Genomic DNA, 22,873 nt, shown 5'->3' on the forward strand with positions numbered 1-22,873 from the left:
CTTAGCTTTCCGTTAAGGGTTATTACTGTTGTCCTTTTAACTCGTGATCCATTAGCATTAAAACCCGCGTTCCCATTTCAATCGAAAACCACTTAATTTACTTTCCTGTCTGAATCACCCTAAAATAATAACGCCCTTTCAAAAAAATGTTGTGGGTTTTTTGTTTGTTGGTTTGTTTTTTGTTTTTGCGTCTGTATATTTTTTTCCTTCCACTCAGTCGTGATTTTCTTTCCATAAGTACTCTCTGAGGATCTTGAAATATTCACAATTGTTTCATTTTTCTCCGACATCTTTCTACTGTGATAGAAAATATCACAAACACTGAAAACGTAATGATGGCAACATACTTAAAGAATCGAATTATTTCTTATCACGATCTAGTTCGTTCATAACGTTCTCTTCTCTCTGCGACAGCAGTACACAATAATTTAATGTAAAGTATTTTTTTTTCTTTTACTTTGGAAACAGGGCATTTTTTGTGTCTTTCCACTCTATTGTGCTTGTATAACACCAAATTGTATTCCCCTCTCTTGTTTGTATTGTGAGAAAGGTGGTGCAAAACCCAAATAGCAATGTTAGTGCTCCGTCATTGGATAGTATAGATGTATGCTCTGAACCAATGGCATACAGATCTCTACAAAGAGATCTACTCCATCCCCCATTCAGTCGCGTCACAGTAACTGGCACAATGCTCCGAGATGGAGGTGGAGAGGAGATGTGCGTATACACAAATGTCCAAAATTTAGACCTTTGTTATTAACGTGCATTTGTGGATTTATCTCTAACATCATATTCATTCTGGCGCTGGAATTATTGTCGAGGTGGTTATGTGAACAATATATCGATGGGAAATAACACATCCTAACGGATCGGGAATGACAAAGAGAATCAGACACCGAGACTGGAGATGGCTGGCGCTTTGGTGGCATCATTTCTTCGCTTTGTGGAGTACAATATACGGACAGACTCGTTACAGTATCCCAGAAGAATTAAAACAGGGCTCTGTGGTAGGAAATCTTGCCAAAGATCTGGGTTTGGGACTATCAGACATTTTTGACCGTAAGCTGCGTGTCGCTTCTGAGGCTGGTAAGCAGTATTTCAGCGTGGATACGGGGAAGGGCGAGCTGGTGGTGAATGACAGAATAGACAGAGAGGCTTTATGTGGACAAAGCGCCAGCTGTGTGTTGCCTCTTCAAGTAGTAATAGAGAATCCACTACATCTATATCGTATAGAAGTGGAAATTAGAGACGTTAATGACAATGCACCGAAATTCCTTAGCAAAGAAAAACATTTGAAAATTGCGGAGTTGACAGCGGTGGGTGCGCGCTACCCTTTGGAGACAGCACAAGACCTCGATGTGGGTATTAATTCCCTAAAATCATACAGTCTTAGCAAAGATGAATGCTTTAGTTTAAAAATTAAAGAACTTGCGAATGGCAGAAAAGTACCGGAGCTTGTACTGGAAAAAACGCTTGACAGAGAAAAACAAGGTATTCACCAATTACTGTTAACAGCATTAGACGGAGGGAATCCTGTCAAAACGGGAACATCAAAGATCACAGTGACCGTTTTAGACAATAATGACAATGTTCCTGTTTTCAAAAAACCGTTATATAAAATTACGGTGCCTGAAAGCAGTCAAAGTGGCTTAATGCTCGCAAAGGTAGAAGCAACTGACCAAGACGAGGGTGTGAATGGAGAAATTGAATATTCATTTGCTGACCATACACCAGAGATATTGCGCTCTATTTTTCAGATCAACTCTGCAACAGGGGAAATTTTCCTTAAAGGAAAATTGGATTATGAAAACTTTGCAACTCACGAGTTAGATATCAGTGCAAAAGATAAAGGAATTCCTGAAATGGAAGGTCACTGTCGCGTACAGGTGGAGGTAATAGATATAAATGATAACGCTCCAGAAATTGTTCTGACTTCAAAACCGAGCCCAGTACCAGAAGATGCACCAAGTGGTACAGTAGTAGCTCTGCTTACAGCTCGAGACCTTGACTCCGGTGACAATGGTAAAGTGACATTATGGCTCCCAAAGGGCTCTCCTTTTAAACTGAAACCCTCTTTTTCTGACAATTACGCACTGGTTACTGGCCGTAATTTAGACCGGGAGACATTCTCGGAGTATAATATCGAGATTACAGCCACTGACTCAGGCTCACCCTCTCTATCATCTAAGAAGACTATTAATGTCACTATCACTGATGTAAATGACAACCCCCCTGTGTTCTCACAGCCCTCTTATAATGTGTATTTAAAAGAGAATGGAGTACCAGGCTCTATCCTGTTCTCAGTATCAGCATCTGACCTGGATTTCGGTGAAAACGCAAAGGTCTCTTACTCTATACTGGACTCTAAAGTGCAGGACGTTTCTGTCTCATCGTATGTTTACATTAACTCAGATAACGGCAGCATCTACAGCATGCACTCGTTCGACTATGAGAAACTGAAGGTGTTTCAGATTCAGGTCCAGGCAAAGGATCAGGGCTCTCCGTCTCTCAGCAGCAACGCCACTGTCCATGTTTTTATCCTGGACCAGAACGACAATGCCCCCGCTGTTATTTACCCCTCCTCCGCTGCCATGGGCTCCCTCTCTCATCAGAGGATGCCTCGCTCCGCGAAAGCGGGTCACCTGGTTACCAAGGTGACAGCCGTGGACGCTGACTCGGGCCATAACGCCTGGATCTCCTACAGACTGGCGGAGGCCACAGACGCCTCTCTCTTCACTGTCAATCTGTACACAGGGGAGGTGAGGACTAAACGCGCTGTGTCCGAGCAGGACGACTCCTCTCAGAGGCTGCTTATAGAGATCAAGGACGACGGGGAACCGATCCAGTCCTCCACAGTCACGGTGTCTATCATACTGGAGGACGGCCTCCATGAGCCCATCTCAGACCTCCGACATAAAGCGGCCGAGCCCAGCAAGAAAACTGGGAGAATCACCCTTTATTTGATTCTCTCTCTGGCCTCGGTGTCCGTGCTGTCTCTGGTCACTTTCCTCATCTTAGCGGTTAAATGCATCAGGAACAGCAGTAGCAGCAGCACGTGCTGCATGAGACGGACCGACTCTGATGATTACAAGAACCCCAACAGAAACCTGCAAATTCAGCTCAACACTGATGGACCTATAAAATACGTGGAGGTCCTGGGAGGAGACATGCTGTCTCAGAGTCAGTCCTTCAGGTCCTGTATGTCTCCAATGTCAGAGTACAGCGATTTCACTCTGATTAAACCCAGCAGCACCACAGACTTTAAGGAGGTGATCAGTGTTCTGGATGCTTCTTTACCCGACAGCACCTGGACCTTTGAGAGCCAGCAGGTGAGCATAGAGTATTAAAAGATGTGACAAATAAAACTACATTTCAAATATCACTGATTGTGCTCCAGCAGAATTAAAATTATAGCTTTTTTGTGTGAAATCATAACGAGAACTCAAAATCGACTGCAATTATAAATAACTTGTGTATTTAAATTAAAGCACTAAATTTACATTTATTTTTAAATATCCGATCACTTAACTTTTAAGTTATTTCCATAAGTTGTGGTCCTCGGCTGGTTTTATCATTCACCACTGTGTCTGATAGTGTGCAGGTTTTCGAGTTGACCGTTTCAGCACCGCTCAAGTGGACAGCGACTCCCACATAGGCCACGTTAATCGATTTTGAAAAAATAAAAAAAAGACATTTCCTCAAGACGGTAACAAATAACAATACCTAAACATTTATATAACATATTTATCTGTTAGTAGATGTTTTATCTTTGTTTTGTTTTACATTTTCCAGAATTATTTATCTTCCCACAGACATCCTAAATTTGTTGTGACTAATATGTTCTATGATGAAAATGCTGTGATGATATAAGGAGTTTCGAGTGTTTTCAATCCTTCTATCATGGCAGTGCAAAAGCCTCATTGTGTCTTTAACGATGCTGCACCGTTGCCTTCTCATTGGATGCCAGCGATGGATGCTGTGCACCAATAGCATTCAGAACTGTACAAAGAGATCTACTCTCTCCCCCATGCAGCTTCAGTCATCACAATGCTCAGAGAGGATAGAGAGTAGGCAAATGGTTCATACACTTTGAGTATAAGGTTAAATCTTAATCATATCTTTAGCTATAAAAACGTATCATTCCAATGGGATATGTCGCGCTTTTGGAATACGGATTTTTGCTTTATGGGCTCCGTTCTTTGTGGATATTGTGTTTTTTGTTAATCCAGGGATGACAAAGAGAAAGGAATATCGAGACTGGAGATGGCAGGCGCTTTGGTGGCATCATTTCTTCCTCTTGTGGACTACAGTAAACGCACAGACTCGTTACAGTATCCAAGAGGAGCTAAAACAGGGCTCTGTGGTAGGAAATCTTGCCAAAGATCTGGGTTTGGGACTTTCGGACATTTATGACCGTAAATTGCGCTTTGCCTCTGAGGCTGGAGAGCAGTATTTCAGCGTGGATGCGGGGAAGGGCGAGCTGGTGGTGAATGACAGAATAGACAGAGAGGCTTTATGTGGACAAAGCGCCAGCTGTGTGTTGCCTTTGCAAGTGGTCATTGAAGATCCGTTACAGTTACATCGAATTGAGGTGGAAATACGAGATATTAATGACAATTCTCCACGTTTTCTATCAAATGAATTGTCTTTGAACATAGCCGAGTCAGCAGCAGTGGGACTACGCTTTCCTTTGGAGAGCGCATCTGACCCAGACGTTGGAAGCAATTCCCTAAAATCATACACACTCAGTAAAAATGAATGTTGTTCCCTTAGAATAAAAGAAATCGAGGGTGGGAAGACCGTCCCGGAACTTGTATTAGAAAAGCCTCTAGATCGAGAGAAAAAATCAGTCCACAAAATATTGCTAACAGCATTAGATGGGGGAAATCCAGTAAGATCCGGAACCACACAAATAACCATAAGCGTTCTTGACAATAATGACAATATTCCGGTTTTTGAAAAGAATCTTTATAAAGTGTCCCTGGGTGAAAAAAGTGTACAAGGAACTGTTGTTATTCAACCCAAAGCGTCAGATGCAGATGAAGGTTTAAATGGCGAAATTACATTCTCGTTTGGCTCTCGGACGCCAGACTCGGTGTTGTCAGTCTTTGATATTAACCCTTCAACCGGTGAAATCATTCTGAAAGGGGAGTTAGATTATGAAACTGCCAAGTCATATGACATTGATGTGACTGCAAAAGATAAAGGTAGTCCTCAGATGGAGGGTCACTGCCGCGTGCAGGTTGATATTACTGATTTCAATGATAATGCTCCCGAAATAGTTTTCACTTCTCAGCCCAAGCCATTGCGTGAAGACGCACCAAGTGGGACAGTTGTGGCTTTGATCAGTGCGCGAGACCTTGACTCTGCTGATAACGGTAAAGTAACGTTGCAAATTACCAAGGGCCCTCCCTTTGCTTTGAAACCGTCGTTTTCTAATAATTATGCGCTGGTTACCAGTGGGACTTTAGACAGAGAACGATTTTCAGAATATAATATTGAAATTACAGCCACTGATTCAGGCTCTCCTCCCTTGACCAGTAAAAAATATATACCTGTTATTATCACTGATGTGAATGATAACCCTCCTGTATTCACTCAGAAAACCTATAATGTGTATTTAAAAGAGAATGGAGTACCAGGCTCTATCCTGTACTCAGTATCAGCATCTGACCTGGATTTCGGTGAAAACGCAAAGGTCTCTTACTCTATACTGGACTCTAAAGTGCAGGACGTTTCTGTCTCATCGTATGTTTACATTAACTCAGATAACGGCAGCATCTACAGCATGCACTCGTTTGACTATGAGAAACTGAAGGTGTTTCAGATTCAGGTCCAGGCAAAGGATCAGGGCTCTCCGTCTCTCAGCAGCAACGCCACTGTCCATGTTTTTATCCTGGACCAGAACGACAATGCCCCCGCTGTTATTTACCCCTCCTCCGCTGCCATGGGCTCCCTCTCTCATCAGAGGATGCCTCGCTCCGCGAAAGCGGGTCACCTGGTTACCAAGGTGACAGCCGTGGACGCTGACTCGGGCCATAACGCCTGGATCTCCTACAGACTGGCGGAGGCCACAGACGCCTCTCTCTTCACCGTCAATCTGTACACAGGGGAGGTGAGGACTAAACGCGCTGTGTCCGAGCAGGACGACTCCTCTCAGAGGCTGCTTATAGAGATCAAGGACGACGGGGAACCGATCCAGTCCTCCACAGTCACGGTGTCCATCATACTGGAGGACGGCCTCCATGAGCCCATCTCAGACCTCCGACATAAAGCGGCCGAGCCCAGCAAGAAAACTGGGAGAATCACCCTTTATTTGATTCTCTCTCTGGCCTCGGTGTCCGTGCTGTCTCTGGTCACTTTCCTCATCTTAGCGGTTAAATGCATCAGGAACAGCAGGAGCAGCAGCACGTGCTGCATGAGACGGACCGACTCTGATAATTACAAGAACCCCAACAGAAACCTGCAAATTCAGCTCAACACTGATGGACCTATAAAATACGTGGAGGTCCTGGGAGGAGACATGCTGTCTCAGAGTCAGTCCTTCAGGTCCTGTATGTCTCCAATGTCAGAGTACAGCGATTTCACTCTGATTAAACCCAGCAGCACCACAGACTTTAAGGAGGTGATCAGTGTTCTGGATGCTTCTTTACCTGACAGCACCTGGACCTTTGAGAGCCAGCAGGTGAGAACAAAATCCGAAGGGAACTCAGTAAAATTATATCCCTAACCCTGAATTTAAAATTAACGTATCCTGATTTTTTTTTTTTTATCCTGATTTTCATTTTGCAGTTCCTTGCTTATGTCTAGCAATGAGTGTAGTGCAACAAGTTCTCCTGCTCGCAGTTTTTTGTTTCTACACTTTCTTATTTGATTATCACTATGGAATGTAGTAACTTTAACAAATCCGGGTATATATTTAATTAAGTGATAATATACATAATCGCTTTCAGTCTCTCTACCATGCAATGCGTGTGTGTTTGTGTGGTACAACTATAATGGTAAAAGTAAAATTTTACCACTACTATTGGTTTCAATTTATTATTGCATATCTTTTTTTTTTCCAAAAAATGTTATCAGTTTCATGTTTTTTCTTACTTTAAAAAAACACTAGTTTTTAATAGAATTAAGGCAAACTTACAATTCAGTTGCAACAATTATTTTAATTCACTCTTAATATATTTTAGCGTTTTCAATAAGTATAATCAGTTATTAGTTTTCGGTCTTTATGTTAATGAGGCGTATCAAATATAGAAATCCCCTCTAATTCAAATTGCCAGGATCTTCAAAATGCCTGCCGTGTGTCGTTTTATAGTTTAAAAAATGTGTATTTATTTGATTTGATTTTTATTTGTCTAGAATTACTGAGGTTTACAATGAAGCCTGTTTTTAACCTTTAATCTTCTTCTGATAAACTGTATTGTTTGCCCTCAGGGGAAAATCCGGTTTGGAAACCACGCCCCCATGCGGGCGCAAATAGCATTGCGTTATATGACATAAGGCTGATACCCCACTGTTTTGACAATGAGAACTATCAAAGAAAACCACGTGGGTGGGGGGTTCTATATAAAGATGACTTATCCTTTGCATTTATGGCTTCGATCTCCGTTATAGGTTTTAACAGACTCTTGGCGTGCTGTGTTATTTGTCTTTCGGTGTAATCTCAAACTTTTGAAACCAATTTTTTTTTTTTCGAGTTGATACTCGTATGTGGAAGTGAAGTCACTAAAAAGTTTTCGGTGCGTGTGAGAGAGAGAGATGACAACACTGATCCAACCCTGTCTTCCAATGAGAGGGAAGGCCTGAGTTGCCTCTCTCCGCCCATGAGGGGAATCAGGCGGAGGAGACACAAGCAGAGAGTGGAGGCAGAAAAAAACTTTGAGTTTTCGCTCTCGTTTATTTTTTTTCTTTAAAGACGGCCGTCATGGTCACATCAAAACATCATATCGCCCTTTTTCTAAAATGGAAATGTTTAGGAGTGTGGACGTCGCGTTTTAATTCTATCATGGATACGCTACAGTGAAAGAAGTTAGAAACGTTGCCGTTCCCTGATCCTCGGAGCGCAGTACAATGGACTCCGCGCAGACAAAGTACTCGGGAGGAGGGAGGCTGTGGAGGGTTTACTTTTATCTAGCATGGGTCTCCTGTGCGTCCGCTCAGCTCAGCTATTCCGTATCGGAGGAACTAAATCCAGGCTCTGTCGTGGGGAATATCGCTAAAGACTTGACTCTCACTGCTCAGCGGATTGTTCAGAGGAGGCTGCGGGTGGTCTCCGAATCATCAGTGCAGTACTTTGAGGTGAAGCAGACGACTGGCGATTTGATTATTAAACAAAAAATTGACAGAGAGAATCTGTGCGATTTAAGTTCAGCGTGTTCACTACACCTTCAAATACTTATGGATGATCCTTTAGAGATCCATCGCGTCGTGGTGAACGTTCTGGATGTGAATGACAATGCGCCGCAGTTTTCAACCACTAACATTTCTTTGGAGATTTCTGAGGCAGCCGCACCTGGCACACAATTTCGTTTGGAGAGCGCGCACGACCCTGACGTGGGTACCAACTCGTTACGCACGTATCATCTCGCATCAAATGACTTCTTTACTTTGAATGTGGAAACTAAAAGTGACGGCCGCAAGTTTCCAGAGCTAGTGGTGGATAAAGCTTTGGACAGAGAGAGGCAGGCCTCGTTTCGCCTGCTGCTCACTGCTGTGGATGGGGGTCAGCCAGAGAAATCTGGCTCAACACTTCTGCTCATTGACATTCTGGATGTAAATGACAATGCGCCCGTCTTTGACGAACCTGTAAAGAAAGTTACATTATTAGAAAATGCTGCACTGGGCACTTTAGTAACGAAAGTAAACGCCACAGACGCCGATTCGGGTAGCAACGGGGACATATCGTATCTTTTTAGTAAATACACACCACAGCACGTTCTCAATCTATTCACTGTGGATTCTAAAAGCGGGGAAATCCGTGTAAAGGGTGTTGTGGATTATGAGGAGATGAATGCATATCACATAACAGTGCAGGCCAGAGATGGTGGCTCTCCCGCTATGGAGGGCTCCTGTAACGTCATTGTGACCATCACTGACGTGAATGACAACGCACCAGAGGTGAAACTGGTGTCACTGACTGAGTCTATCAGAGAGGACTCAGCACCGGGGACCGCTATAGCGTTCATAAACACACGGGACCCAGACCCTGGTCTGAATGGAAATGTTAAGCTGACTATCACGCCAGGTTTACCATTCAAACTCATGTCAACTTTTGACATGAGTTACCGCCTGGTCACAGCTGGCAACCTGGACCGTGAGACTGTCCCAGAGTACTCAGTTATCATCAAGGCCACTGATGCTGGTTCCCCTCCCCTTTCATCACAAATCAACTTTGTGGTGAAGGTGTCTGATGTAAATGACAATGCCCCCACTTTCTCTCAGCCTTCATACTCTGTGGACATCTCAGAAAACAACGCTCCCAGTTCTCCCATCGCTGTCGTTTCTGCCACTGACCCAGACCTTGGTGAAAATGCACACGTCTCTTATTCAATCCTTACAAGCATGGTGCAGGGCTCACCCATATCTTCTTATGTCTACATCAACCCGAAGAGCGGTCACATTTACAGCATGCGCTCTCTGGATCATGAACAGCTTAAAGCTTTCCGTATTGAGGTGCAGGCTGAGGATGCTGGAGTGCCCCCACGGACATCCAACGTCACTGTGCACGTGTTTGTTGTGGATGTGAATGACAATGCACCAGTGATTGTACACCCCTCCTACTCAAAAGACAAAAGATTAGAGTTCACTGTGGCCCCATCTGCCAGTCCAGGGCACCTTATAAATAAACTGGTCGCAGTGGATGCAGACAGTGGGCACAATGCTTGGTTGTTTTACTCAATTGCTCCTGGACCAAATGCTGGTATGTTCCGTATTGGGGCACACACTGGGGACCTCCGCACAGCTCGAAAGTGGGACGAGGAGGAAAGTGGTTCAACTTATGACATTGTGGTCATGATTCAGGATAATGGCGACCCACCCAAGTCCACTTCTGTGAACGTTACAATAACTGTGGATGAGAAGGCACCAGCCAACGATGCTCCGATTATTCCTCACCACATACCTTTCTACCAACGCAATGGGATGCCAGATATCACTTTGTACCTTATCATCTCTCTAGCCTGTGTGTCAGCGGTGTCCTTTATCACATTTGTTGTTCTCATGGTGCGCTGCCTGAGACACCGTGGCCCAGGGCTGGGAGGCTCTGAATGCTGCTGCTATGGTCACCACAGGTCCAGCCGCTACCATCAGAGGCCTAGCAAGGACCTCCACCTGCAGCTCAATACTGATGGACCCATACGATATATGGAGGTTGTGGGAGGTCCCCAAGAGCCACATACACGGACCTATAGGCCCTGCTACTCCACTATATCTAGGCGAAGTGACTTTGTATTTATGAAATCACCCATGCTGAGTCACAACAACACACTCAACATGACGCTCAGCAAGAAGTACCTTATGAACTCAGCCAGTGAGGTGAGAGATTAAGTGGGAGAGTGAGCATATATACTTTTCACTATTAACATTAGACTTGTGGAAATGCATAAACATCCTAAAATACGTCTCTGTTTTGTTATGCACTGAAAACTTCCCCAGTGACTTGCTGTATTTTATCTTTTACTCCATTTGTTTTGTTTTACCCAGAGGACCAGTCTCTCTCTACATGGTGACAGGGCTCTGAGAGTGCTATTGTTCTGTTAGATAGGTTTGTGAAGAGTGAAAAAACATCTTAATATTTAATCTGACCCAAGGGCAAATGTGGTTACTATCTCTGGCTTGAAGCATTTTAAGTGACAGAGAATGCTGCTATTTATGAAGAATAAAGCTGCAGTTATAAAGGAAAAAGAAGCTAGCTGGAATAGCAAAACAGGGGGAAAGGGGTAAAACATAAGTGCTGTTAACAGATGGAGGGGAGGAGACAACCAGATGAAGATGGGTACTGCAGAGTTGGCTCAGTGAAATGGCTGGAAGATAGAGGGGAACAGGATGACAGAGAGAGAGATGGGGGTGACGGAGGAAAAGAGCCAGGAAAGAAAATGGTAAGATGGGTGGAGGGAGAGAGCCAAAGAATAAAGCAGTATCTGAAAAACAGGAATTTGTGGGGTCAGTGGCCTGAACCCTGACTTCCTGTTGTCCTCTGAACCTTTGATTGGTTCCATGACTCAGCATCACATGAGGTCGCTCTTAGTGATCAGTGGGGAATTCAGTAGAAAAAAATAGAACGTTTTGTTTTTCATCTTTAATCAATTTATCCTCAGTATTCCTCATCTGGCATTTCACATCTACGTGAGGTTGCTCTGTTATTTTGATAATGATTTTTACCCTTGACTCTATTTAATTTTTTTTTTTAAACCCTCATATTTCTACCAACTCTGTTTTATAAAGACTGCACAGAATTAGGTTGTCCCTGAGGTCAGCAGCGTACCATCTGTCTCTCTACTCTGGTGACACGTGTGCAACAAGGACAGCAGAGCAAAAGAGATAGAGGGACTGATAACTGGAAAGGAAGGATGGCTTTATGCATGTGTGGCACAGTGACAGACGGCACAGGCTATAAAGCTTTAGAGTACCACTACGGGTGTTTGCGTGCCTGCATGCATGAGATTGTGTGTAAAAAGCATCAGGCAGGAGGAGCCCTGGGGCCTTAGATCCTTCCCACTGCCCCTCTTTGTATCCTTTATTCATTTGCAGTGTGCTCTCTTGGCAAACTCTCTTCAATAACATGCTTTCACATAAGACTTGGGTTAAAATTACAGTATATTAAAGGATGTGAAGCATTTTGACTCACTGCAAAGTCATAACCCACCTTTTCCCTTTTTTTTTTGTTTCTCATTTGCATCAAGATCTGAATGTTACCGTTTAGTATTTCAGTCTTTAAGCTTGTGTGAGTTAATAAGGGTTGGCACAAAGTTAGCCCAAGTGTTTTTTGTAAATATGCTTTTTTTATGGATGACAGAGCTATGCATTGGACATGCTGGTTCATGCGGTTCAGTAAAACTGTCCTCAGAGGTTATGATTAGTTGAGTCATGATGTTTGTTTAAAGGAGCGGAATATCATAGTCAAACACTACTCATTGTGATCCTTTCTTGTGACGGTGCAAATTAAAACAGTATTGAAGTCGGCAGTTTAGATTTGAATACCATGATTTTGACCTTCCTGTCCCTAAATCCAGTTCTCTTTATATTTTTGAGCTTTTATGCACATTACTGCGAGGTAGCTAAGGAATCCAGCCAGGTTCTAATTCACCTGGAGATCCTTCAAAGCTCTTTGGTTCAACTCAGAGATGTAAGGGAAGTACATTGAGCCATTTTTAAATCTTCCAGGTTTAATATGATCGTCTTTCTGTGGGATGAGAAGTTGGGCCCACAGAGCTGTAATCTGTCTCTTCATTGGCAGCATGTCTGGATAGTCTGTCTGACCTTCTCTCTCTCTCTCTCCATGCTTACGTTTAGCTTGCTCTCAAAAAAAGAAAAACAGCTTGTGAATTTTTAATAACCTCATTCATATTTCTTTAGTGACCGACTCATTAAAGAGAACAAATCATAAAGAAACAAGCACAGCTAAAGCTCCTCAGATAATTGCAGATGAAGTCAATTAGATTTTGTCTCTGTAAGCCGGTAATAGGTTTTACTATTGGGATTTGTTTTACCTAGAAACTGTTGTTGATGTAACCACCTTAATTTAAAACCTCGGCAACACACATCGGTTTGTTGAACGTCTTCAGTTTTACTCAAGCAGATAAGCATTGGAGATTTATAAAATAGCCTAGTTTTATCTGTCTGCTTACACCCGGCTTTCCATAAGGAAGCATACAGGAAGATATTCCAGTACAGTCTGTTATTCTTCTTTCCACATGCCTGCATTGGGATTTAACCTTGAAAACGATCAGTGTTTGTCTGTGAAAGTGTGTGGTGAGAACAACTCACGCAGCTGGAATGCTGGGTCTCTTTCTCTGTGGATGTTTGCTTCCCCTCACTGCTGATATTTTTTTTCTCCCTACAACCCAGACAGATTTACATGCCCACGCACACATACACATCTCTGTGTCCAATTTTAGACTTTAACCATCAACCGAGCTCTGCCGTGAAGGAGGATGAGAGTTCATTTTTCACCCTCCCTCTCATCTTCACCCATTAAAAACATTTCACACTGTAATAAAAAGCTTGCGAGTTGTTACGAGGAATAACCAAGCAACCGTGTCTGTAACGGACCTTGTTTTTCTCTTCTGGAGAGCTGACTTGTATTCAACATGAAAACAACACTGAAACTGAATCCACCGACAGCTATTTTCACTCAACGCTACATGCATTATGGGCTTGTTCAGCAACTGTACTACTGCTTCCATTACTTCTTCATCATGCACACTCAACTCTGTTGGGAGTATCTTCAGGTCCTGCGGTTAAATTCACTTGTTTTGTCTTCAGGCTGTTTCAACAAACTGTATTTCCCTGTTTGGTCCTGTGTGGTCACTAACCTTTATTCCTTTATTTACCTGTATTCTAACAGATTCTCAGTCAATACTGCTCCTTGCGTGTAGCTGTCTTTCACTTTTCTCTGCTGCTCTCTTGCTTCTTTCCATCATTCCCTTGGGTAGAACAGCTCTTTTAATAATGCAGCACATCATTCTGTTGGCCTCTCTCTCCAGGGAGCTCTTGTGTCGATTAGGCAGCAGAATCTGGAGCCAAGCCACGGGTCTATTCACCGCATCACTGCACAACAAGAGAGTCAGAGAGAGTGAGGGAGGGAAAGAGCTAGAGAGAGACATGGTGGCATGGCCCGTGAGGTAGAGATGGACAAAACCGCAAAGGGGTTGAAGACATTAATAGACAGCAGAAGCATGCAGAGATGGGAGAGGCTTTTATCACTGCTTCTAAGTTTTGGTATCCAACTTCTTTTGTCCTCTGACTCTTTAAAGGAGATTTTTATAAGAAGCAGTGTGGGAAGCTAATCAGTCTGTCTGTGTGTCTCCTAAAATTCTTGTCAGTGTCATAGTTTTGGTTTGCCTTCATTTTTCCACTCATGAGCTGGCAAGCTCAGTATTTTAGACACATCTCTATGTGTACTGTCATCCACTGAAATAATCCTTTCAGATGCAAGTCATTTGGACGTCCAGTTCAGCTTCTGGCCTCTTTGGTGCAAAGCCGATTGCCCACTTAAATTAACACGTTCTCTTTTTGATGATGTCAGTCTTTTGATTTTAGTTTTGAGGGTTTTCTTTTTTCCTTTTTTTTTAATCAGGCCTGTAGTTTTTGTGTATGTGTGCGTGCTCAGTTTATGCCCCACAGTGTTTGGGACAACATGGATGCCTGAAGGTACAGTTATTCGTGGCCATCTGTAATGCTTTGATGAGCCTCAGTGAAAAACTGTAAAGACAAATGATACACACAGGCATACATCGTCATTGCACACATCTCAACTACAAACCAAATACATAAAAACACTAAACTGCACCTTAGAAACATCTTGCTGTTGTTGCGATGAAACATATATTTCATACTGCATCTTCTGTTCTCTTCACAGCAAAAGCCTCCCAACAATGACTGGCGCTTCACACAGGGACAAAGACCCGGACCTAGCGGGTGAGTTAGCAGAGTAACACATTGATTCAGCTGAAATACGCAGTAATATCTAGATCATGTTATTGCTTTTCAAGGGGAAAAAGAGTAAAAGGGGTGAGGGATTTTTTTTTAAAAAGGGGGGATGGTAGTGAGCGCTGTAACCATAATAATTTGCTACCTGCAGTGTGCCATCTGATTTTAAAATACAGATGGCATCACAAGCAAACATTTTTATGTGACTTCAAATTTTATTCCAGTGGTGATGAGTTTCTTGTTCCACCTGATTGCATGATTCTGCTCAGTAAGGTTGTGAAAAGCATCTCTGCCTGTTTCCAGGCTGCTTTATAAAATGGCTGCTGCAGCTTCCACTCCCCCTCCCCCTCCCCTGCTGTTCCTTTCCTCTCTGCGCTCCCTGAGCCTGTGCGCCATCGCTCAGTACTACTGATGAGGAACAGTGACCAGAGCTAGCGGGGGGGGGATGGGATAGTGCATTTATCTTTATTGCTCTCTCCATTTTTTCCTGCCACGTCACTTGAAAACACGTTTTCTTGACATCAGTTACTTGCCTTATTAAATGTCAGTTGTGTTGTTTAGTTTACATTCTGTGTTGATTGCTTTGTCACTGATATTTGCCCATGTAGTGTACGCAGTTGTGATTGTGCGACAGATCTTATGAGTCGAGGTTTGTCCCTGAAACACACAGGCAATGTTAGGCACAAACACAAGCTACTGCACTTTTAGAAACCACTGGGTTTTATTTTACTTCTCAACAGCTATGTCATTCACATCCTGTTTTTGAAAAGTATGTGGCTGACTCAGCATTTTCCAAACAAGATCTAAAGCATATACAAATACACAGTAGTTCTTTTCAGGGTGTATAACTTGTTGTGTTTTTAGTCCCCACATGCCGTACGGTACACAGATACGATGGACGCCGAAGAATGGGACAAGGTACCGATTTAGACGTAGGCCCTGTATGGTCACTTTATGTCCTCAGCAGCTGATCAGGGATCGCATTTGCCGCCGTTCAGTGAAAGAGGAACTTGGTCAGCTGATAAGGGCAGGGAGTGACTCAAATCTTTTAGTTAGTGCACTGCAGTTGAGTGCTGTGCTGTTGTATGTAGCTGTACCTAACCCATAGCTTCTGTTAGTCTCCCCGAAAGTTTGATGGGATTTGTTGATCGATGTGCATAGGCCACAATGCCTGCTGTGGCGTAGAAAGGATTGTGACACTTTTTTTCAGTTTGTGTGCAGTGTTTTGTAGATTTGCTATGCCTTGTATGTGTGCTATACATATAGTCGTTATAGTCTGAGAGCTCTTCTTTTTCTCTCCTTTGAGATTTGCCTACCATACAGTGTTGCCTTTGATGTATGTCTGTGATGGTTGTAGCTTAACACCACCACATGCAGCTTTTTCATGTGACTTATAAACCAGAGGACAATGACAACGTCTGTGTCATGACTGATAGTTTAAAATGCCTGTTAGAGGTTGAGATGTTCCTAGATGGAGTAATCGGGAGTCTGTTTTAAGCACTAGAGGTTAACATGCAGATATAATAGATGTCAGCATGTACACCATGTGACCAGAGGAATGGGTTTAAATTATAAAATATAGCCTGTGATAGGGCAAAAGGAAAAAACGTAAGACACAGTGGAATAAATGGTTAAATAGAGTGGCATTTGAATTCTGTGTGAAATCAAAACATTAACCACTGATTCTGTGCTTCATTGGTTGGAGGGGATTAAAAAGAAGCAAAGAGCTGCAGGAGGGTTTTTTTTATTTTTTTATTTTTTACCTTTTCCTACTGTGGCTTTAATTTCTTGAAGGTTCCCTGAAAAGCGACAAGTAAAGGCATCTATTAAGATGAAACATATCATGTAAGGAAACCGAAGGAGAATGATAGCCCAGACTGGCCAACTGAGGACATCATTCTGGACCACAATGTACAACTTTGCCCATAGGAAGTGATAATCCTGACCACAGGAAACACTTAACTCAACTAGAGGATATGATAAGAAAAATAATGCTAATTTAGCATGAAGGGGCACAAAATGGCTGCTTCTGGCCTTACCGAGGGTGCTCCTCTCCAGTCTGTTTCTCATTGGCTGCTTGGCACAAGACATACATGTTTCTCTTCCTCGGTCTCTTTCTGGCACTGAGCTGAAAACCACTTCAGTGTTTTGGCAGTGCAGTCTGGCAACCTGCACTTAATCAGAGCCAAGCTTTTGTGTTCAAACTCCTTTTTCACTTTTTCTCTTAATGTGTCTTTTACTTTCTCTTTATTCCCCAGATCAGGGCAATTTGTCTGATTGCTTTTTTAGTTGGTTTTAAGTAGAAAGGAGCTTTCTTGTTTACATCCTATGCATTTAACACACTGTCTATTGTGCAGAAGTTTTAGATAAGCTGCAAATCCTTAAATATATTTACTTTTCATAAAAAGGAACCCAAACATTAAAAAATCATTTGGCATAATCACCCTTTAAAATAACACCAGTCCTGCTAAGTGCAAACATCTTGGCTATCTCATTTTCTTCTGGCCAGACCGATTTGGTGTTCATGGCTGTGTGGGGGCCATAGCATCCTTTGCATTACTGTAAACAGTTTTTTATGACTCTGGTTATTGCTTTGAGGTTAATATTATGCTGTAGGATGAGCCTACAACTCTGTTCTCTCATGCATAAAAAGTTAAACTTAAAAGTTTAACCATCTTGAGTACTATAAACCATCTTGTGTGCTATAACGCTGTACAGACTGTCTTGCCTTGCCCCTTTATTTCTAAAATCTTTGTATTAGGAAAGTAGCACACAATTTCACTGTGTCACTGTCATTTCCAGCTGCACATACCAACAGAATCGTTTACCCATGGCCTCCACTGAGTGTCCTGAGGGGTTTTATTAGCCCATACAGTCAAAAAGCCTTTGTTTCAACACTCTGACCCACTGTTTACATGGCTGAGAGTAGTTAAATGTTACTTTTTTTTAATGTAGTGCTGGTGATGAATTAGCCATACTACTGCTATAATGGTTTTAAATGATGTTTGAGTCTCATGCAGGGCTTCTAATGAAGTGAAATGACATTTATCTATATTTTATGATAGTTTACCAGTAGCATGAAGATAGCACACTGTTGTTTTTTGACACTAAAAATCTAAAATTGGGGGTTTATTAGCACTTTGGGAACAGACTCAAACATTGTGACCTAGTTCTCAGTTGCAGAGTTTGTGTTGCCGTGTTACATGCATGGGAATAGAAATAAGTAGGTGAGCATACTCAAAGCATACAAGTCTGCTTTCTCCGCTGTTACCCCCACATGCAAATTACAGCTTTTAAATAAACCAGCCTTTGAACATGAAGCCCGTCCAGATGGAAATGTTCAGCGCTCACTGAGCGCTGCATGTGCGACTATGCAGACAGCTATTTCCTTTAAAGGTGGGATCATTAAATACGTTTAATCAGATTTACTAGACAGCGCATTGCTCAGGGTCATACTGGCGAGTGTGTGACCGCTGTACAATTAATGTGTGAACACACTTGCTACCATGTGTGTGTCCAGCAGCATTTGCACATGCCTTTACAATAATCTGTTTAAGCGTGAGTGAGTGTGTGTGTGTGTGTGTGTGTGTGTGTGTGTGTGTGTGTGAGAGACACACTCTGTTTTGCGTACTATACATCCCGTATTATTCTCCTCAGGCTGTGTATTTCACCATCAGCTGCTCTGCTTTACATCATCCTGTCAAGCTAAACACACATAGATCCACTGTAGAGGAGAGTTTATTTACATGTGTTTTTTCCCGATTTTTTTTTTTCCACAGGGCAACTGGAGGACCTGAGGTTGCCATGGGAACTGGCCCCTGGCCCCAGCCCCCTACTGAAGCTGAGCAGCTCCAAGCCCTGATGGCTGCAGCCAACGGTGGGTCCTATACCTTGTCACCTCTTTCGTCCCTCCTATGAGTTCCACCATCTCTTTTCCAAACCTATTTATTGCTCTTCTTCTCATCAGGATGCGTGGGAAGTGGTGGTTTGTTTAGCTTCCTGTTTGGTTGGAGAGCAACAAGCCAGACTCAGTCATTGATAAAGCTCTGTCTGTCCACGCTGGCGTTTCCATTTAGTGGACGTGAACCTAGTATTACTACCCACAGTTTCCTTGATGTAGTAAAGCTGATTTGTTGAATATAATAACACAACAGTGAGACACGTTTCCACTGTACACACTTATCACATGTTTAATGTTTTACTATAAGCAGTAAGCTATAAGGGCTACTCGTACATTTATGTAACATTAAAGCCTATATGATTCCTATATGTTACAACACACATCCTCCCCCTCCTGTCCTGTCCCTTCTGTCCCTGCAGTGACGGCTTAGGCAGCACTGAGGTGAATTCACACAGTGACTCATCTTCAGGCTTTGTCATCGCATAGAAAAGTACGCAGAAAACAGCAGGATTACCAAGACCAAATGTAGCGTCAGGCAAACACAAATTATACAAAGATGGTAATGATGGAGAGACGAATGTGACGAGGTTTATTGGCAAACAGATTCAAGTCGTCACTTCCAGTGTTATTTCACCACCAATCTGTCCCCCCCTTCTTGGACACTGGGAACTGGGCCCTGGTGTGTGACATTTTTTTTCCATCACTGGGAAATGGCGAGATGGTCATGTGGTGGTAACCTGCATGTTAGACAGAATGAACAATTTGAGCCATCAGGGAGGAAGGAACAAACTGAGCATGTGATAAATACTGAAGGTCATCTCTCCTTTGTGCTTAATGTCACTGTGCCGATAAACACAATGACAAACACGGAACAATTCATTTAATTAGCGTTCCACTTCAGAGGAGAAGGTAATAAAAAAGTGTTCTCTCTAATGACTTTAGCTCCAGCACAGTTAGAACTGCAAATGTCATGTGCATGTGTGTGTTTATGGAGGCTGAGATGAACTAGAGAATGGGGGAGGGAGGGTTTGTTCCCTGGCTCTGCAATGCAGGGGCTGTGGGAGAATTATGGGCTGAGCAGCTACGTCATGCACGCTCACAAAAACAGGGCATGCCTGATTTATTTATTTATTTTTTTAAGAAAAGGAACGCCAGATAAACAGAGGAATAAGACATTTTCAGCAACCATGTTGAACAAAAAAGAAAATCCTCTTCACTCTTTTGTTAATATTTCTTCTTGTTCATATCTTTACTTTTTAGGTTCACTTACTGTCTCTTTATGTTTTTGTTTGAACTAAACCTGATGTTCAGACTGAATTTCGTTTTAATCTGCTGTACAAAGTATTATAATTTCCTTTTATGTCCCATTTAATTTCACCTCTTCTGTTTATACTAGATATTCTTCCAAATGCTTTTCTAACAAGTTTCATCCCTCTGTCCTCTTCCCTCCTCACCCCTTGTCCCCCAACTTTGTCTCTCTTCCCCCTAGAAGTGAGTGAGGCTACAGCCACCCTCGGGCCCGGCACTATGGGTTTGAGCACCCGCTACAGCCCCCAGTTCACTCTGCAGCACGTGCCAGACTATCGTCAGAACGTCTACATCCCAGGCAGCACGGCCACCCTCACCTCAAACCCCCAGCAGCAGCAGGCCACGGCCCAGCAGGCCACCCAACAGGCACTGCCCCCTCCTCAGGCCTCAGCTCAACCAGAGCCCCCTAAGGCCGCCCAAACTCCAGCCTCCAAGAAGAAGTCCACCAAGAAGGAGAAGAAGTAGATGTGAATAGGTGAAGGAATGATCAACCTGGGCCTGATCTGATGAGAAATTAACCCTCCACACCCCACCATTAGATATCTTAAATATTGACAGCAAATCACTTGTGACCACATGGGCGATTTTGAAAGTTCTTTGAAAGTGTCTTGAATGCCTCAAAGAATCTGAATGTGTTGAAAGCTGTTAGTGTTTCTAACTTGTGCTGTGCTTAAGGTCTATTATTGTTCACATAACCGTTGTTGGTAGATATATTTGGCTGGGTGTGGGGGGTTACTGTCCCCCGCCCATATTTCTTTCTCTTTTTTTGGCAAAAATACAAAACAAAAACTTGGACAAAGAGATTCAGTGTAAGCAACCTTGCTGGGATGACAAGACTATACGCAGTGATGTATTCAGAAATGAAATGTTAATGTCTTTCACGTTGGATTTTTTCATGCACTTTCCATGAAGTGGAAAGTCAGCTGTTGTAAAGTACGTTAGTTGCCATCCATTAGATTGCTAATAGGGTCAGCATTGCTGGGTCTTAAAGCGTTAAGTCCTTTGACTTTAAGGCTGTTGTTTGACAAGTATTACAAACTCTTCTGCATGCTCATTAAGGTTCAAACCACATATACTAGTTTAGAATTGCAAACTATGCATTGCAAAAGCAGAGGAGGAGGACATCTTGAATCTATTATCGTCCCTCCAATCGCAGGTCAATATAATGCACATGTAGCATTTACTTGACGCAAAATGAAAATTACTTTTGTAATCGTAGTTTAAAAAAAAAACAGATTTTAATCTTCTGATATTTTTATGACCTGAGCATGCACCCAGAGGAAGGGCTGGCAAAGAGTGGGGGTTGCACGGCGCTGTGTCGTGGAGTCACGAGCCATGCTGTCCATATCAGTGGTACAGCAGCAGAGACTGGCTTCTTCTGCAACACCTCCAAGATGGGCACAGATATGTCTTGCTGCCCCGCACCCCCCTGCCCTCCCCTCCTCACACTCAGCTCGTGTCCCTCCCTCATTCACCGCCCCCATATTGAGAGCCAAACAAAAAGAAATGCACTGTTAGTATTCTTAAGATGATGTAGGGGTTGTAATCACTTCAGTCTTTAGGGAAACATGTAGATGTGGTAAACTTAAGTGCTTAGGAGTTTCTAGACACCTTGCGGGCCTTTAGGGCCTCGATGGAGTATTTTCCTTCACCATCCTCAAGTGCTGAAGAAACGTCTTGATGTGGCACAGTATCATGTCTTTTCTTTGGGAGATAACGATTCGATAGCATAGAGAAAGTGTTTGTATAAGATATGAAGTTTTTACATTGCCGTCTATCCTTCTGTCAAACTCCTGGACACGTACAACAGCATGAAGAAAAAAAAGGCAGCTTGCAGGGTGGGTTAGGGAGAGTGGAAGTGGTATGGTGAGAGGTAAGCAGACTGAGGTGGCACCATTGTATCGATCAGGGGGTGGTAAACATCCTTGGCTCTACCCACTGAATGTACAGAGGAACCACAGTTGACCTGCCCACCCCAGAAACTCTCTCAAATGCACTGACTGTAGTAGAGGTCAACAGAGCCAAGCGCAGTTGTCCCTGTTGGTGAGGAGATGCCACTCACAAGCCCTTTGAAATCTCTCTCTTCCATTGACACCAATGGGAAACCTCAACCTCTTCACCCCTCACCTCCCGCCCTCTACTCCCTAGTCCTGTGAGGCTCTTCCCCACTGTAAATAAACACGAGTCCTGTCGATGGTATGAGCCAGGTGTTTGTATAGTAGGGACCATGTCCAACATTTTCAAAATAAAAGTCCCTCTCCACAAGGCGTGGCTTACTACTGGAATGTGTTGCATTTTGTTTTTAAGAAAAAAAAATTAAGAAAACCACAGTTAAAAAAAAACAATAATAAAAAAAAAATTGAGATGTTCTTCAGCAGTTTGTGTTGCAATGTAGTAACTAAGCACCATGGAAGCCAACTAACACTTAAGTGTAAATAACTGATAAAGATAACTTTAGATAAGTAAAAGAAGTGACACACGTAGACTAGTTAACTTGTGGTATGTGTTGCGCATATTTTTGTGTTTATTTTCCCTCTACTATCTTTTATCACCCTGTAAAGATACAAAAGAAAAGAAAAAAAAATATGGAAAAGTTTCTATCCTTCTGTAACCTCTTAATGTTCTTTTGCGGTGATTTTATCTTGTGCATTTGTGAAAGAATGCCTCTCATTCTCTTTCTGTCCATATGAACAAATGATTATAAATATTATATATGTGTAAGTCTGAATTAATCCTACTCTATCCTGCTGTATTATCTTTCTTATCAAATGCTTAAACCCCACGCTATACCCCTGTGTTACTCTCTTATTTTTATGCTAATATTTATATTGCTGTTTTATTTTCTCTTGAACACTGACATTTCAAATAAAAAGATTCATTTTAAAATTACTTATGCGTGTGGTTTGTGTTAATGCTGCTATTTGTCATTTCTCTCACAGGCTGAGTGAGGTAACTCTGAGCATCATTACATTGTTAACAATATTAATCGTGCTCACTAAACAGTTTTAAATGCTT

General features: G+C 42.6%; 1 protein-coding gene and 1 pseudogene across 50 annotated transcripts in view; both read left to right on the forward strand.

Annotated features, from left to right (window-relative positions):
* Positions 1–22,747, forward strand: part of LOC146677678 (protocadherin gamma-C5-like) — a 285,476-nt gene extending 262,729 nt beyond the window's left edge. For 22 of the 50 annotated variants that reach the window (XM_085425025.1, XM_085424979.1, XM_085425035.1 and 19 more), the window contains exons 2-5: positions 14,579–14,637; positions 15,514–15,567; positions 18,429–18,526; positions 20,040–22,747. In XM_085425025.1, coding sequence (XP_085281151.1) covers positions 14,579–14,637; positions 15,514–15,567; positions 18,429–18,526; positions 20,040–20,323 — 495 coding nt within the window. In that variant the 3' untranslated portion in view covers positions 20,324–22,747. Of the gene's footprint in view, positions 1–4,063; positions 6,686–7,771; positions 10,534–14,578; positions 14,638–15,513; positions 15,568–18,428; positions 18,527–20,039 lie in introns of those variants that run through there. The other 28 variants (XM_085425142.1, XM_085425167.1, XM_085425117.1 and 25 more) reach the window with 8 other exon arrangements.
* LOC146677714 (protocadherin gamma-C5 pseudogene) lies at positions 527–3,803 on the forward strand (annotated as a pseudogene).
* Positions 22,748–22,873: the final 126 nt, after the last annotated feature.

This window comes from Rhamphochromis longiceps, linkage group LG2, assembly GCF_057381845.1.
Source record: "Rhamphochromis longiceps isolate RC_006_pf linkage group LG2, R_longiceps_female_GT1.1, whole genome shotgun sequence".
Lineage (NCBI taxonomy): Eukaryota > Metazoa > Chordata > Actinopteri > Cichliformes > Cichlidae > Rhamphochromis > Rhamphochromis longiceps.